This window comes from Delphinapterus leucas, chromosome 13 (genome assembly GCF_059928025.1).
Source record: "Delphinapterus leucas isolate spDelLeu-1000000601 "Yukka" chromosome 13, BTC_Dleu_Yukka2, whole genome shotgun sequence".
Lineage (NCBI taxonomy): Eukaryota > Metazoa > Chordata > Mammalia > Artiodactyla > Monodontidae > Delphinapterus > Delphinapterus leucas.
Genome location: NC_143141.1, coordinates 26,847,872 through 26,860,774, shown reverse-complemented (window position 1 = coordinate 26,860,774; position 12,903 = coordinate 26,847,872). Strand labels below are relative to the sequence as shown.

At 34.7% G+C, this 12,903-nt stretch overlaps 1 protein-coding gene across 1 annotated transcript in view; it reads right to left on the bottom strand.

The window, feature by feature from the left end:
* MOB1A (MOB kinase activator 1A) overlaps positions 1–12,903 on the bottom strand; it is a 19,149-nt gene continuing 6,246 nt past the window's right edge. The window contains exons 3-6 of the mRNA XM_022563068.3: positions 10,771–10,864; positions 9,184–9,317; positions 4,919–5,082; positions 1–3,796 (exon numbers count right to left, since the gene is read on the bottom strand). Of these exons, the coding sequence (XP_022418776.1) occupies positions 3,719–3,796; positions 4,919–5,082; positions 9,184–9,317; positions 10,771–10,864 (470 nt within the window). The 3' untranslated portion in view covers positions 1–3,718. The remainder of the gene's footprint in view (positions 3,797–4,918; positions 5,083–9,183; positions 9,318–10,770; positions 10,865–12,903) is intronic.

The window sequence follows — 12,903 nt, the reverse complement described above, 5'->3', positions numbered from 1 at the left end:
TTCCTTTCTTTCAATATATTTTATTCTGATGAAGTTACAAAAGTAGATACAAAATATATTTTTTAAAAGTACAGTTAACTGACTTAGAAAAATAGATAAAGCCCCTAAAGGTTTAAAAATACAAAATAAATTTTCATGTAAAGAACATTTAAAAATATTTTAGATGATAACCAAGACTAACTTAAACTATTTTAAATGTAGACCAAACATAGAATGTTGTTCTATAATAAATCTATAGCACACTGGTAATCCATTTGGATTTACAGAATACTTGTTTGGAAAAGAACCTGATAATGAGAGAAAACCCAAGTGAATTTCAATGCAGTTGCTTCAGTAAAATTACTGCTATCACAGGTAATATCAATAGCATCCCCCAAAGCCCTTTACAGTCTGAAGTATCAAAATCTAATGCAAAACAAAGGAACACTGAGGAACTACTTATTTTCCCTCTTTGCCAGAATTGTACAATAGTAAAAAACCAAATCCAGTTACTGAACTGATATTAGGAGGAAATAATGTCCCTGTTGAAGCTGCTTAGTTTGGTGTACCAGCTGGTATTTTCAGGCCAGAATTCTAGACAGGAGAGACAGCCTCATACAACCAGGCAAGGGTAACAACAGCACCATGACTGGAGTTGCTTAGAAACAAATTTCTAGGACTTATACTCTTCAGTAATGATTTATTTATGCTTATAAGGTGATGATGTTATGTTTAGAAGCTTCTCCACTTCTAATGTGACCTCACTGCTCAGAGAGAAGGCCAAGAGTATAATCAAGAAACCTCAACAATATTTGAAAAATTAAAATCACCACCAGAATTGTTCCTCTTGCATTACTAGAAAAACCTTCCTCTTGCTGTTATCAATGTAATGATGAATACAGATGTGCATTTCTCAAGCAGCTACATGAGCTAGGGATCTACAAGTCTAAGATGAAAGGAAATACTTTGTTAGCTGGCAGCACACTAAAAATCACTTTATTCACAGTTTGGAGAATAAAGGATACATTTGGCTGTCAATACAAAAACTGTAGTACAAGGAAGTTGCACTATTTAAACAAAAACCTGCACTAAAATCATGGGTTGGACAGTACTTGCTAAATTATGCAGTTAATCCTACGGTGCTTTAATTTCCAGGCCTTTAAAAAAAACTTTCCAGGCCAGAAGTTTTTTTTAAAGGCCTGGAAATTAAAGCACCATAGGATTAACTGCATAATTTAGCAAGTACTGTCCAACCCATGATTTTAGTCAGGTGTGAAGGGCAGTGATCAGACACTGAGAGATGACTTCTGATTAGGAGGAGCCAGGGGAGTGAGTGTTACTCAGGGAGATAAATCAAGATTGAGAGGAGTCAAAGAGAGACTGATTTCTTCCAACTTTAATCAAAGGTTGGCCCTCCAGCCAAGTCAGAAAGGTGTCATCCTCTCCCTATTCTCTCCCCTTCCTCCAACTCTCCTGTTCTCAACTCCCTGGCCTTGTATGTAAACAAATAATGTTAACACCAATGTTTAGATGCATTGTTGGTTAAGCCAGATTAGCTTGGGAACCTAGTAATGCTTTTATTTTTTTTTTAAAAAAAGGACATTCTGAATTACCTGAATTCCCAAATTACCAACAAATTTTAAAATTTATGTCCCATTATTAAGCTGCGTCTACTACTGTCCTAAATGTGGCCATCTTTAGTTAGTTTTAGGGCTGAGTCATGAAGAGAGGGAGGATTTCTACCACTGAAAATAAATGGAGAAAAGTGAGAACCCTTTTGTTTGATGATATGTGAAATATTAGAAATGATGAAAGTACAATCCTAGGTGAGAAATATTTCATTCCTTGCATACTTAAAGCCAACAATGTTCAAAGTCAAGAGTCAGTAACATTCTAGGTGGCATGTAAAAACCGTCTTTCTTGTTTGGAAATGATCAACATAAACATACAGAATGCGTGACAGGGACTTTGGATATTCTTAAAACATGGATTATGGAATGTTTCATAGAGGGCTTTTCTCTTTTTTTTCATAAGGGATTTTTCTACTCTTTTATTTCCCAAAACAACGATGTACGGTTTCAGCCTAAATCAGATAAAATGTTTTGTTTCCTTTAAAATTCTACATATATTTAAGAATTTATTGAAACTGGATTATTACAAAAATGGAGTTTCTAAGCAATTCTTTTCTTTACATTCTAGTGGAATAATAAAAATAAAACCCTATCAAATTTAACCTTAACCAAAGGTATCAAGATGGAAGATGGTGAGTACTTTGCAAAAAAAAATCATAGCTCTGAAACGAAGAACATTGATGAAATTAAAGTGTTGCCAGTCTGGCAAGTCTTTAGTAATATGTGTGCCTCATTACATTTTAAACAGTCTAAATCTTAGAAACCTAAAGAAAATTAGATCTTTTCTTCACTAAAGATTCTTTTTATCCCAATAGAAACAGAATAATTTCAAGTTTTAATACAGAAACAAAACAGAATAAAATCCCAATCCATCCTTTGACTATTAACAGATGAAGTTTCCTTTTTTTTTTTTTTTTTTAACTTATCCCATTTTGTCTCATTTAAACATATTACCCCCCCTCGCCCAACACACGCACACATTAAAGAACAGGCAGCACATCAAATTTTTAGCTGGGTTATAAAATGTGTACACCTTCAAGGTTTTTTATTGTGGTTTTCCTTACGTTTTATCCTTATTGGGATAAGGTTCGTGCATTTCTACACTACACTTAACTAAGTCTCAAGTCACAATAAAAACGTATAAAAGTAGTTTCTTTTTAAAGGAAAACTCAAAATAAAATAGTCAAGTACTCTGAGTACTTTCTTCCATTCTCCTATCCAAATTTTAAGGCCTCTGAAACAAACATGAATGAAAATAATGGTTTATGAGACCCAAATTTGTCATAATTTTTTGGAAGTTTTTCTTTCCTCAGCCAAAACCTACATATTAAAATTAATCTGAATGAAGCATTTCAAAATAAAAATCTGCAAGACGATCCTTAGATGCCTTAAAAAAATTATTTGATACACACACACTAAAAATTTAGATAGGTTTATGTGAATAAAATCCCAAATAAAGATTAAAAAATAAAGTCCTTTTAGAAATAACTTTGGTTACTCCCATACCACATGTCATATGATGATTTAAACTGCAATCATGGATTTTGAAAAAATATACATATATATAATCTTACCTATAAAAACACTAGCATACAAACTTCAAACTACAAGGTTATCCAAAGTGACACAAATGTTCTAAATCTTAAGGAAATTTTAGAACACCTCTTCTATTTGTAAAATAAAAGCAGAATAAAACTGATCTGTGATTGCATTATTAGGAAATTTGTTCTGGAAACCTGTTAATAAATTATTGGAAATTCTTAATATCCATCATGCTGTCACCTGAAACAGAGTCGATCATCTTCTTCAGTAAAAGAGTAAGTAAACTAATAAACTACAGGTTAGTCCTCACATTCTACAACCAAGTATGGCTCTATGGCAGTAACAGCAGTGGTCACACAGTGCCTCAGATTCAGCTGTGTCCTGAATTTCTCACTCTGAAGGTATTAGGCCAACCTACCTTTGGGACAGTTTTATCAGTAGACACAGACAATAGGTGTCTTTTTATCTTGTTTTCTTAAAGTTTGTATCACTAGTCTATAACAGAAAGCAACGAGATAGCTCTAGCAGTAGGTGAAGCAAGAGGGTAACTGTTCCAGAAGAAAAATTTATCTGTCTTTTGATCCAAGCTTCTCAATTAATTCCTGAAGAGGTGCCAACTCACGCCTATCAATCAGATTAAACTCCTAAAATAAAGAAGAAAAATAAAATTTAAAAACAGATCTAAAATTAAAACTCTATAAATGTCATTGAGAAGGGCTTCCCAACCCTAGCTTTCTGAAATCCAAAAGAATGATGAAATAATCTCTATGAACATTTTAAAATGGGGTCATTTTTACTCCCTGTTTTAAATACAGGGGACTTAATAAATAAGCAACCGTACATATTAGCATGATCCTGTGTAAAATCAAAATCGTATAATGTTTGCATTTACACAGAAATTATCTGAAAACTATACACTGAATCATTGATAGTGGCCTCATCTGGGGCAGCAGACCTTTTACTTTCGTATATCTATATATATACACTCTATCTATGCCATGCAATAATCTCAGACGGAAAACAAAGAAGAGAGCACAGTACATTCTCCTTTGTGTGGTACATAGAGAATTGTGACATACAATATCTACTATAAAACTACCTGCTTTCCCTCCAAAATATCTAGAGGGACATATTTATATTTTACATATAGAATTATATATCTCGAAAGTTAGGCTAACGAGTCCCTATTCTTTGATATCTTTTTCAAACAGTGTGAATTATTTTGACTTTAAAAAGTTCTAATTCCAACTAAGGGCCCATAAGGAAATAGGCCACACCTCTGAAGAGAGTGGTTCTTTTTGAAGTTTCTAGCTGCTGGCTTTGTAAGATTTGGCCTGAAGTGGACTTCTGGAAACTTAACCCAAGATAGTAGCTAATGAGTTCTTCCAAAAGTTTCTCTTTTAGGCATAGACATCTCATGAAACAACCCAACCATAGATGTTTTCCCGTGGCATCCCTTTACCCAGCAGTGGCGATGGAACAGGAGGGTATGGACAAGCTTTCTTGAGTGTTTGGTGCTTCTTGTCATATCTTAACCAGAGACCTGGGGCAGGTCTCTCCAGAGGCAAAAGGTCCAAAATGGGGGTAATGGTTTCTATGCTGCTATGCACATCAAAGAAATAAACATGGAAAAGGGAACAAAACACGAGAACCCTGCATGCTTAGCTCTACATCTATAAATAAGACTCTAAAAATTACTCTATATAAACTACCAATCCGGATATGTCCAGGTCAAAGGACACAAAAGTCAACGCAGTTCAACTTACCTGAACAAAGAAAATAAAGTGCTTAAAGGAGGTGTTGAGGTGGGCCTCCTCCTGCAGCTGCATCACAGAATCAAAGTGCTGGTGATAAATATGGGCATAAACCCTGAACAGACGTTTTAGAATGGTCTTTGCCACAGACATAAAGTTTTTAGGAAATGGGACACCTGTAATATAGGTATGTATCAATCAGTCTTTTATCAATTCAAGAAAAATAGCAGAAAAGTTTAGATGCTGAAATGAGCAACTCCAATACACAAATTCACAAATACAAGCCTATTTCCATTTTTTTTTTAAAAGGCAAGGGAACCCCCCCAAACCTAAGTATATGAGGTATCCTCACATACCACACTTTTCCTGACTGCCTTAGAATAGTAGACACAGGTATCAAGTTATGCAAGATGATGAGGAATCAAAAACAATTTTAGTTGTTTAATACAGAAGAGTTTCTTCCTAAAATTAAATGCAACAAGTTTTTTTTTTTTTTGGCTGCACGTCGTGGCATGTTGGGATCTTAGTTCCCCAACCAGGGACTGAACCCACGCCCCCTGCACTGGAAGCATGGAGTCTTAACCACTGGACCACAAGGGAACTCCTGGAGAATAAGTATTTTTGACTATAAATAGAAAATTTTTACTTTTTGCAATTTTTAACTCTAAAATAATTTTTTTACACAAACACATACACACTCAACCAGGACTGGAAACTCTCCCGAGCAAAAAAAAAAGAAAGGCACACTTTGAGTCATTATTATCTACTGTCTACAAATAAAAAGTATTTCCTCGGGGCTTCCCTGGTGGCGCAGTGGTTTAGAGTCCGCCTGCCGACGCAGGGGACACGGGTTCGTGCCCCGGTCCAGGAAGATCCCACATGCCGCGGAGCGGCTGGGCCCATGAGCCATGGCCGCAGAGCCTGTGCGTCTGGAGCCTGTGCTCCGCAACGGGAGAGGCCACGACAGTGAGAGGCCCGCGTACCGCAAAAAAAAAAAAAGTATTTCCTCTTCTGAAGTACTCTGAAAAACCAGTTTTCCTTCTTAAACTAGGAGTCCCCAACTTTTTATTTAATTTTTTAAAGTGCTATTTTCATTTTCCTATAGTCTAAGAAGGGGAATAATACTTTCTGTAAAGGGGAGGAATGGCACCTCCCTATTTTTCCTTAGAAAAGAACTGGGAGAGGACTTAGTCATCTCTCTCCAAGCACTGCAGGTGGGGATGTGACTGATTGCATTCCTGAGAATTTTGGTTGACAAGACCAATGTTTCTTAGAAAACAGGGACAGGAGAAAGACAATACAACTGGCACTGTGTATAGCTAACAAATACATAAGAAGGCATCTGCTTCCAAAATAACCTAGATTAGTTGGCCTTAAAGGTCTGTTCCACTACACTACTCTTGAACATATTCTTTTCTCTAATCTTTCAGAAAACAAAGGCTGTCACTTTCTCCTTCCTTCAGAAAACAAAGGCTGTCACTTTCTCCTTCCCTGCATTTTGTATTCTTTATTTCTCAACCAGTCCTTAATAGCTTGAAATTTAGTAGAGTTTGCTCTTGTTAGCTGATTTGTGTGTGTGTGTGTGTGTGTGTGTGTGTGTGTGTGTGTGTGTCCCACCCCCCACCCTTAGTCTTGGTAACAACTTGCCTTTTCACACATTATTCTGGGGCTTATGGACATGTTTTTTCTGGACTTGGTCTTATATTCATGTACTGAAAAGATGGATTTAAGTCAAATCCTTTTTCTCTCAGAATTCGCAAATGAGCCCCATGCTATTAAAAAGAACATTAAGAATTTTTAAAAAAGAATTAAAAAAAACCAAAGAAAAAAACATTAATAAGTTGGATATATTTGTTTAAAAATGAATAATAGACAGTTTTGTCTAATAAGAATAAATAATTAGCATAAGTAAGCTCTGGATAATAGCCTAATGAAGGGGGAAAGAATTCCAGAACATTAGGGTAAAATACTGAAGAATTGGGAAGCCAAGGAAAGAGAATAATGACAAAAGTATTCTTTACCTCCATAAGAAGGAGACTTTAATAAAGAAATACAAGTGATTTGTTTTAATCTAAGCAGCACTTTCCAAGCTGAATTTAACATTCAGGCACACCCAATACACAATAAAGGATCTATGAGAAAGGAAACAAAAGGTTTTATAGAACGGAAAAGTTGACCAAAAACAAACAGACCAAACACAACATGATATAAATTTTTCTCCTGAAAGAGCCTCTGATTAGACTTCAAAAAGGAATCTGCTATGTTCTGAATGTTTGTGTCTCCCTCAAAATCATGTTGAAATTCTAACCCCCTAGATGATGGTACTAAGAGGTGGGGCCTTTGGGGGTGATTAGGTCATAGGGCATCTGCCCTCATGAATAGGATTAGTGCCCTTATAAGAAAAAACTCGACAAAGATGATTTCCCTCTCTGCCATGTGCAGATACAACAAAAACACTGCTTTTTGCTATCTGTAAACCAGGAAGAGGACCTATGACAGAACCTGACCATGATGGCTCCTGATCTTGGACTTGCAGACTTCAGAACTGTGAGAAATACATCTCTATTGCTTATAAGCCCTCCAGTCTCCAGTATTTTTTGTTATAACAGCCCGAACAGACAAGACAGAATCCAACAATATGTTGTTCATAAGATATCCTTATACTGAAAGTGACAAGGACCAATCACATCCATGAATACCAATGCCAAAATCTTAAATAGCAGAAATAAAAAAAATACTCTTGCAGCAGAACATTAAAAAAAATGGAGAAAACCTTATGATCAACAACAGATACTAGAAGAGTATCTGATAAAACCCTATAACCAACTTGATTTTTAAAAATTCACATACCTCTAACCAAAAGCAAGATTCCTACTTAATGCTGAAATACTAGAAGCACTCACATAAAAGTAAACAAGAAAAGGATGTTTGCCATCATCACCATTAATCAGTACTGCTCTGGAAGTACTAGTTATTGCAATTAGATAAGAGTTACACAAGTAGTATATTTATCAGAAAAGAAGAGGTGAAATTAATATTATCTTAGTATGATGTAACTATATACTTTAAAAACTCAAGAAAACCAATCCAAAAGAAACAATCAGAATAGTTTTCCTATATACTAAACAATAACCAGTTAGAAACCAGATTATCAATAAAAACATTAAGTGCCTAGGAATAAACTTAAGAAACCTGAAGGACTAGCATAAAGTAAAATACAGAATCTTACACGAGGAAATAAATAATTAAAAGACATGAATAAATGAATATGAATTGTTCTTGGATAGGAAGACTCAGTATTGTCAAGAGAACGAGAATCCCTACATTAATCTACAAATTGAATGAAATCATAATAAAAAATCTCAGTGTTTTTTTTTTGCCTTGCAAAATGTTTCTAAATTCTTTGGAAGAACAAATTTTCCAGAATAGCTGTAAGTATTCTGAAAAAGAAGAGCAAGGAAGAGAGACTAGCCCTACAAGATGTTCAAAGATACATAGCCATGGTAATTAAAACAGTGTGGAATTTCTAAAACAATAGATAAAGAGATTAAAAGACTCCAAGGTATATGTCAATTTGGTGTACACATATGATAATGAGGGGATAAAAGACACATGTATTCGATAAATGGTACTGGACAAACTAGCATTTATAGTTGGAAAAAAGTAAAGGGAGCATTGAGAAAAAATTCCTGACAGAACAAAGATTAAAATAAAATGTAAAAACAAAACCACAAAAGTACTAAATAAAAGCATGGACAAATATTTTATAATCTGTAAGTAGGAAAATCCCTTCTAATCATTGTATTAAAATCCAGACATCATAAAGGGAAAGATTAATAGGTCAAAATAAGAACATTATACATAGAAAAAAAACCTCATAAACAAGACAATACGGCAACCCAGGGAAAAAATACACACAACATGCATGACAAAGAGCTAATAACCTTAACATAAAGAAACAGAAAAAGGATATAAACAGAAAACACACAAGGATCAATAAACCAAAAAATGCTCAATGTTATTGATATTTTTTAGAATGCACATTATACTAGAAATTTATTTACCCATATTAGAAAAGATGAAAAACTGAGTAACAACTAGTACTGATGAAGAAACACAGGCAGACACAAACATGGCTGGAAGGAGTACACATTCACAAACTTTTTGGAGAGGAATTTGGCAGTCTTTATTACATTTTTTTATAGTAATAGAGCATTAAAAAGACAATAACACATTTATCTTTTAAAAAGAAAATTAGTTCTACAACATTAACTCACCAATTTTAGAAGGAAAAAGAGTTTCATCATCAAGTTGATCCTGAACCCAAGTCATCAAATAGTCAATGTATTTTGGTGCAGAACATTTGATTGGCTTTTTAATATTAGTACCATCTGCCCAATGATATTCATATCTGGAGAGAAAAAAGTTTTAGTGATAAAGTTTTCAAAAACATGTTGCAACTTGTAATCAAAGTAGGTTCACAGTTTGTCAACAGAAGTTATATATATAGTACTATAGTATAGTATAGTATATATATTTAGTAAATTACCTAAAGTTCTACTGAAGATTACTTGAGAGTTCCCTGTAGAAGTACAGTTGACCCTTGAACAATGTGGGTTTGAACCACACAAGGTCCACTTACAAACAGATATTTTTCAATAGTAAATACTACAAGATCCACGGTTGGTTGAATCTGTAGATGCAGAGGAACCATAGATACGGAGGGCCGACCATAGTTACACTGTATTCTGAAATGTGATGGTAATAAATGGAAAAGAAAAGGAAGCCAGTGTGGCAGCTGGCTGTGCCAGAATCTGTTCTACAACACAGCCCTGAGAAAGACAAAGGAACTGCATTCCTGTCTGTTAGACAGAGGGTGCTGAGGACTGGGTAAGGTGCTGATGGATCCACCACATTCTGAGCTTGTTGGCCATTAAGTAATCATCAACAGAGCCAAGATTATAAAACCCTGTTTCTTGGAGAAGGTTTTAAAGAAACAATCTTACGCATGCGTCTTTTTCTACCTCACCTTTGCTGGGCTAGAATGATTAATAAGACTTAATCAAAACTTCACTGTGTGAAGCATTTAAGCCAAAGATAGTTTGAGGAATAAAACTTAACACTTCACAAAATAAAAAACATCTCTCCTAAAATAACATAATAAAAATAGGACTCAAACTCATTGGGGCCCTTTTTTTCCTTTACATCTATAGCAAATTCAGAAAGGACTATTTTTTCCCAAGAGGTAAATATCTTGCTACCATCTGTCATCACATAAAATCAATCATTTGTTATAGGAAAAAAGGCCGGAAGGACACACTAAAATGTTAATTCCATCACATCTTAACTTTATGGGTGATAAAGAGTTCCATCTCTTTTTCAACATTTCTAGAAATTTATGATAGTCAAAAAAATTTTAATCTAGCATTTTTAAGCCAGATAACTAAAGCAGCACAGTTTGGAGGTAACTAACAGTAAAAAGCACAACAACAAAAAAATCAAATATTAAAGGGTCAACTAAAAACTCTTCCAAGAAATTAATTTAAAATCCAGAAACAGAACCATAAATATTAATAAAATTGAAAAAAATAACTTTTGTAAAAGCAAGATAATCCTAACTCAAATTTCTTTACTGTCAATCCTACTACTGAATATTCATACTTAATATAATGCAATTATAAAAAATCAAAATACTGGGTACCACATACCAAACTATTTAATAACTAAAAGCTTATAGGTAAACTTTTTGTTTTCACAAGCAAATGGGTAAGAAAAACAAGTCTTTATTATTTAATTTATATCAATTGGTGATTAGCTTTATTTGGTAATAATTCAAATACCTATATAATAGTCAGTATATGTACCTTGGACCTGCAGACATGACTGGACAGCTTGCTTCAGTGCAGAATTCTGTGATAGTTCCATATAACATGTTGATCTGGTTGAAGAAATCCACAGCTGGAAAGATAATAGCAAAACTGTGTTAAAATGTCTGTGTAAACACAACAAAACATCAGACCTCTCAGTCGGAGGATTCAGCCAAGAATCCTCAGGAGATTCAACAATCCAGGGGCACATAAATTCTCTAAGTTGTTACACCTAAGTAAAGTTAACTTTTAATATACATTAACTTTTAATATACTAAGCTTTTAAACAGCCTGTAAGCAGGAAAATAAAATATTAGGGATAATTCTAACGTAATGGTGATTATTACATTAGAATATACAATTTGATCATATACAAGCAAATGAAAAAATCCATAGCTTCTTACCAATCTGGACCAGACAATATCATTTGTGTTGGGAAAGAGAAAAAAATCGTTGCGGAATATACTGGGAGGGAGGTGTATCAGCTGTGTCGGGCATTTAAAAAATCTAGTTCATCATAAAAAATTGAGACCTAGTGCATATTGAGAACATAAAAAAGACAGGAGATAATGCCCCTTCCCCTAGAGTCTCCAGCTAACAAAAGGGACAAAATTAAAAGAGAGGAGTAATACAACATATAAGAAGATAGCATACAAAGGCCAACAATAAGTGCTAGAAGAGTTCAGAGAAAAGGCAACATCTCGAGGAGCTGAGATAGTCAAGGAGTACTCCTAAAGGAGCTTCAGCTAGATCTGGAAGAAAACAGAAGAGGAAGGGGGTAAGAAATGAACTTAACTGAGTGAAACATATTACTCTGTGCAAAGAGAACCACATAAGCCTTGGCAAGCTTTTTTAAAAATGTCTTAGTTCCCCATTTAAAAGACTACCTAAAAAATCAACTAGGGCTTTTCCAAGTTTCTTAGAAAACAAATCAATATTCCACCATGTCAAAAGGAATTTTATACAAAACTCCCTCACTTATAAACCTTCCTCTTAAATTAGTCATGTTTCTAAGAAAGTAATACTTAGGCATTCAATTCATTCAAAACAAAGAGTGTGCCCAGATGGTGTGCTGGTTTATTGATCTGTTCTCAAAATACGGTCCAGAGATCCCCTGTTTCAGAGGGGAATCTGTGAGGTCAGAAACATTTTAATTGCTCTGAATTTTCACTCTCTCTCAGGAGGCACAGTGGAGTTGTCCAGAGGCTCCATAATGTATGACATCACAACAGACTGAATGCAGAAGCAGATATGAGAATCCAGCCAACTTCCTATTAAGTCAGACATTAAATAAGATTTGCAAACCTGTAAAACAACGCCACACTTCTCACTAAAATTTATTTTGGAAAATAGTCATTTTTCATAAAAATATATTTATGTTAACATGTATTTTAAAATAAGTATTTAAACTTGCTCAGTTTTAATTTCTAACACAGTATCACTAAATATAACCCACATAATTAAAAGCCCTTTAAGGTTCTCAGTAATTTTTAAGAGAATAAAGGGATCCTGGAACCAAAAGGTTTGAGAACAGTTGATTAGAGCATTAAGTCTCAAAGAAAAATTGAAAGCTGAAGGTCAACAGATGCCTTCAGAATAAAAGATGATATACAGATGGCCAACAGACACATGAAAAGATGCTCAACATTGCTAATTATTAGAGAAATGCATATCAAAACTACAATGAGGTACCACCTCACACCAGTCAGAATGGCCATCATTAAAAAGTCGACAAATAACAAATGCTGGAGAGGATGTGGAGAAAAGGGAACCCTCCTACACCGTTGGTGGGAATGTATCAATAAATTGGTGCAGGCACTGTGGAAAACAGTATGGAGGTTCCTCAGAAAACTAAAAATAGAGTTACCACATGATCCAGCAATCCCACTCCTGGGCATATATCTGGACAAAACTAAATTCAAAAACATACATGCACCCCTATGTTCATAGCAGCACTATTCACAATAGCCAAGACATCAAACCATCTTAAATGTCCATCAACAGATGAATGGATAAAGATGTGGTACATATATACAATGGAATATTACTCAGCCATAAAAAAAGAACGAAATATGGGACTTCCCTGGCGGTCCAGTGGTTGAGACTCCACACTCTCAATGCAGGGGGCAT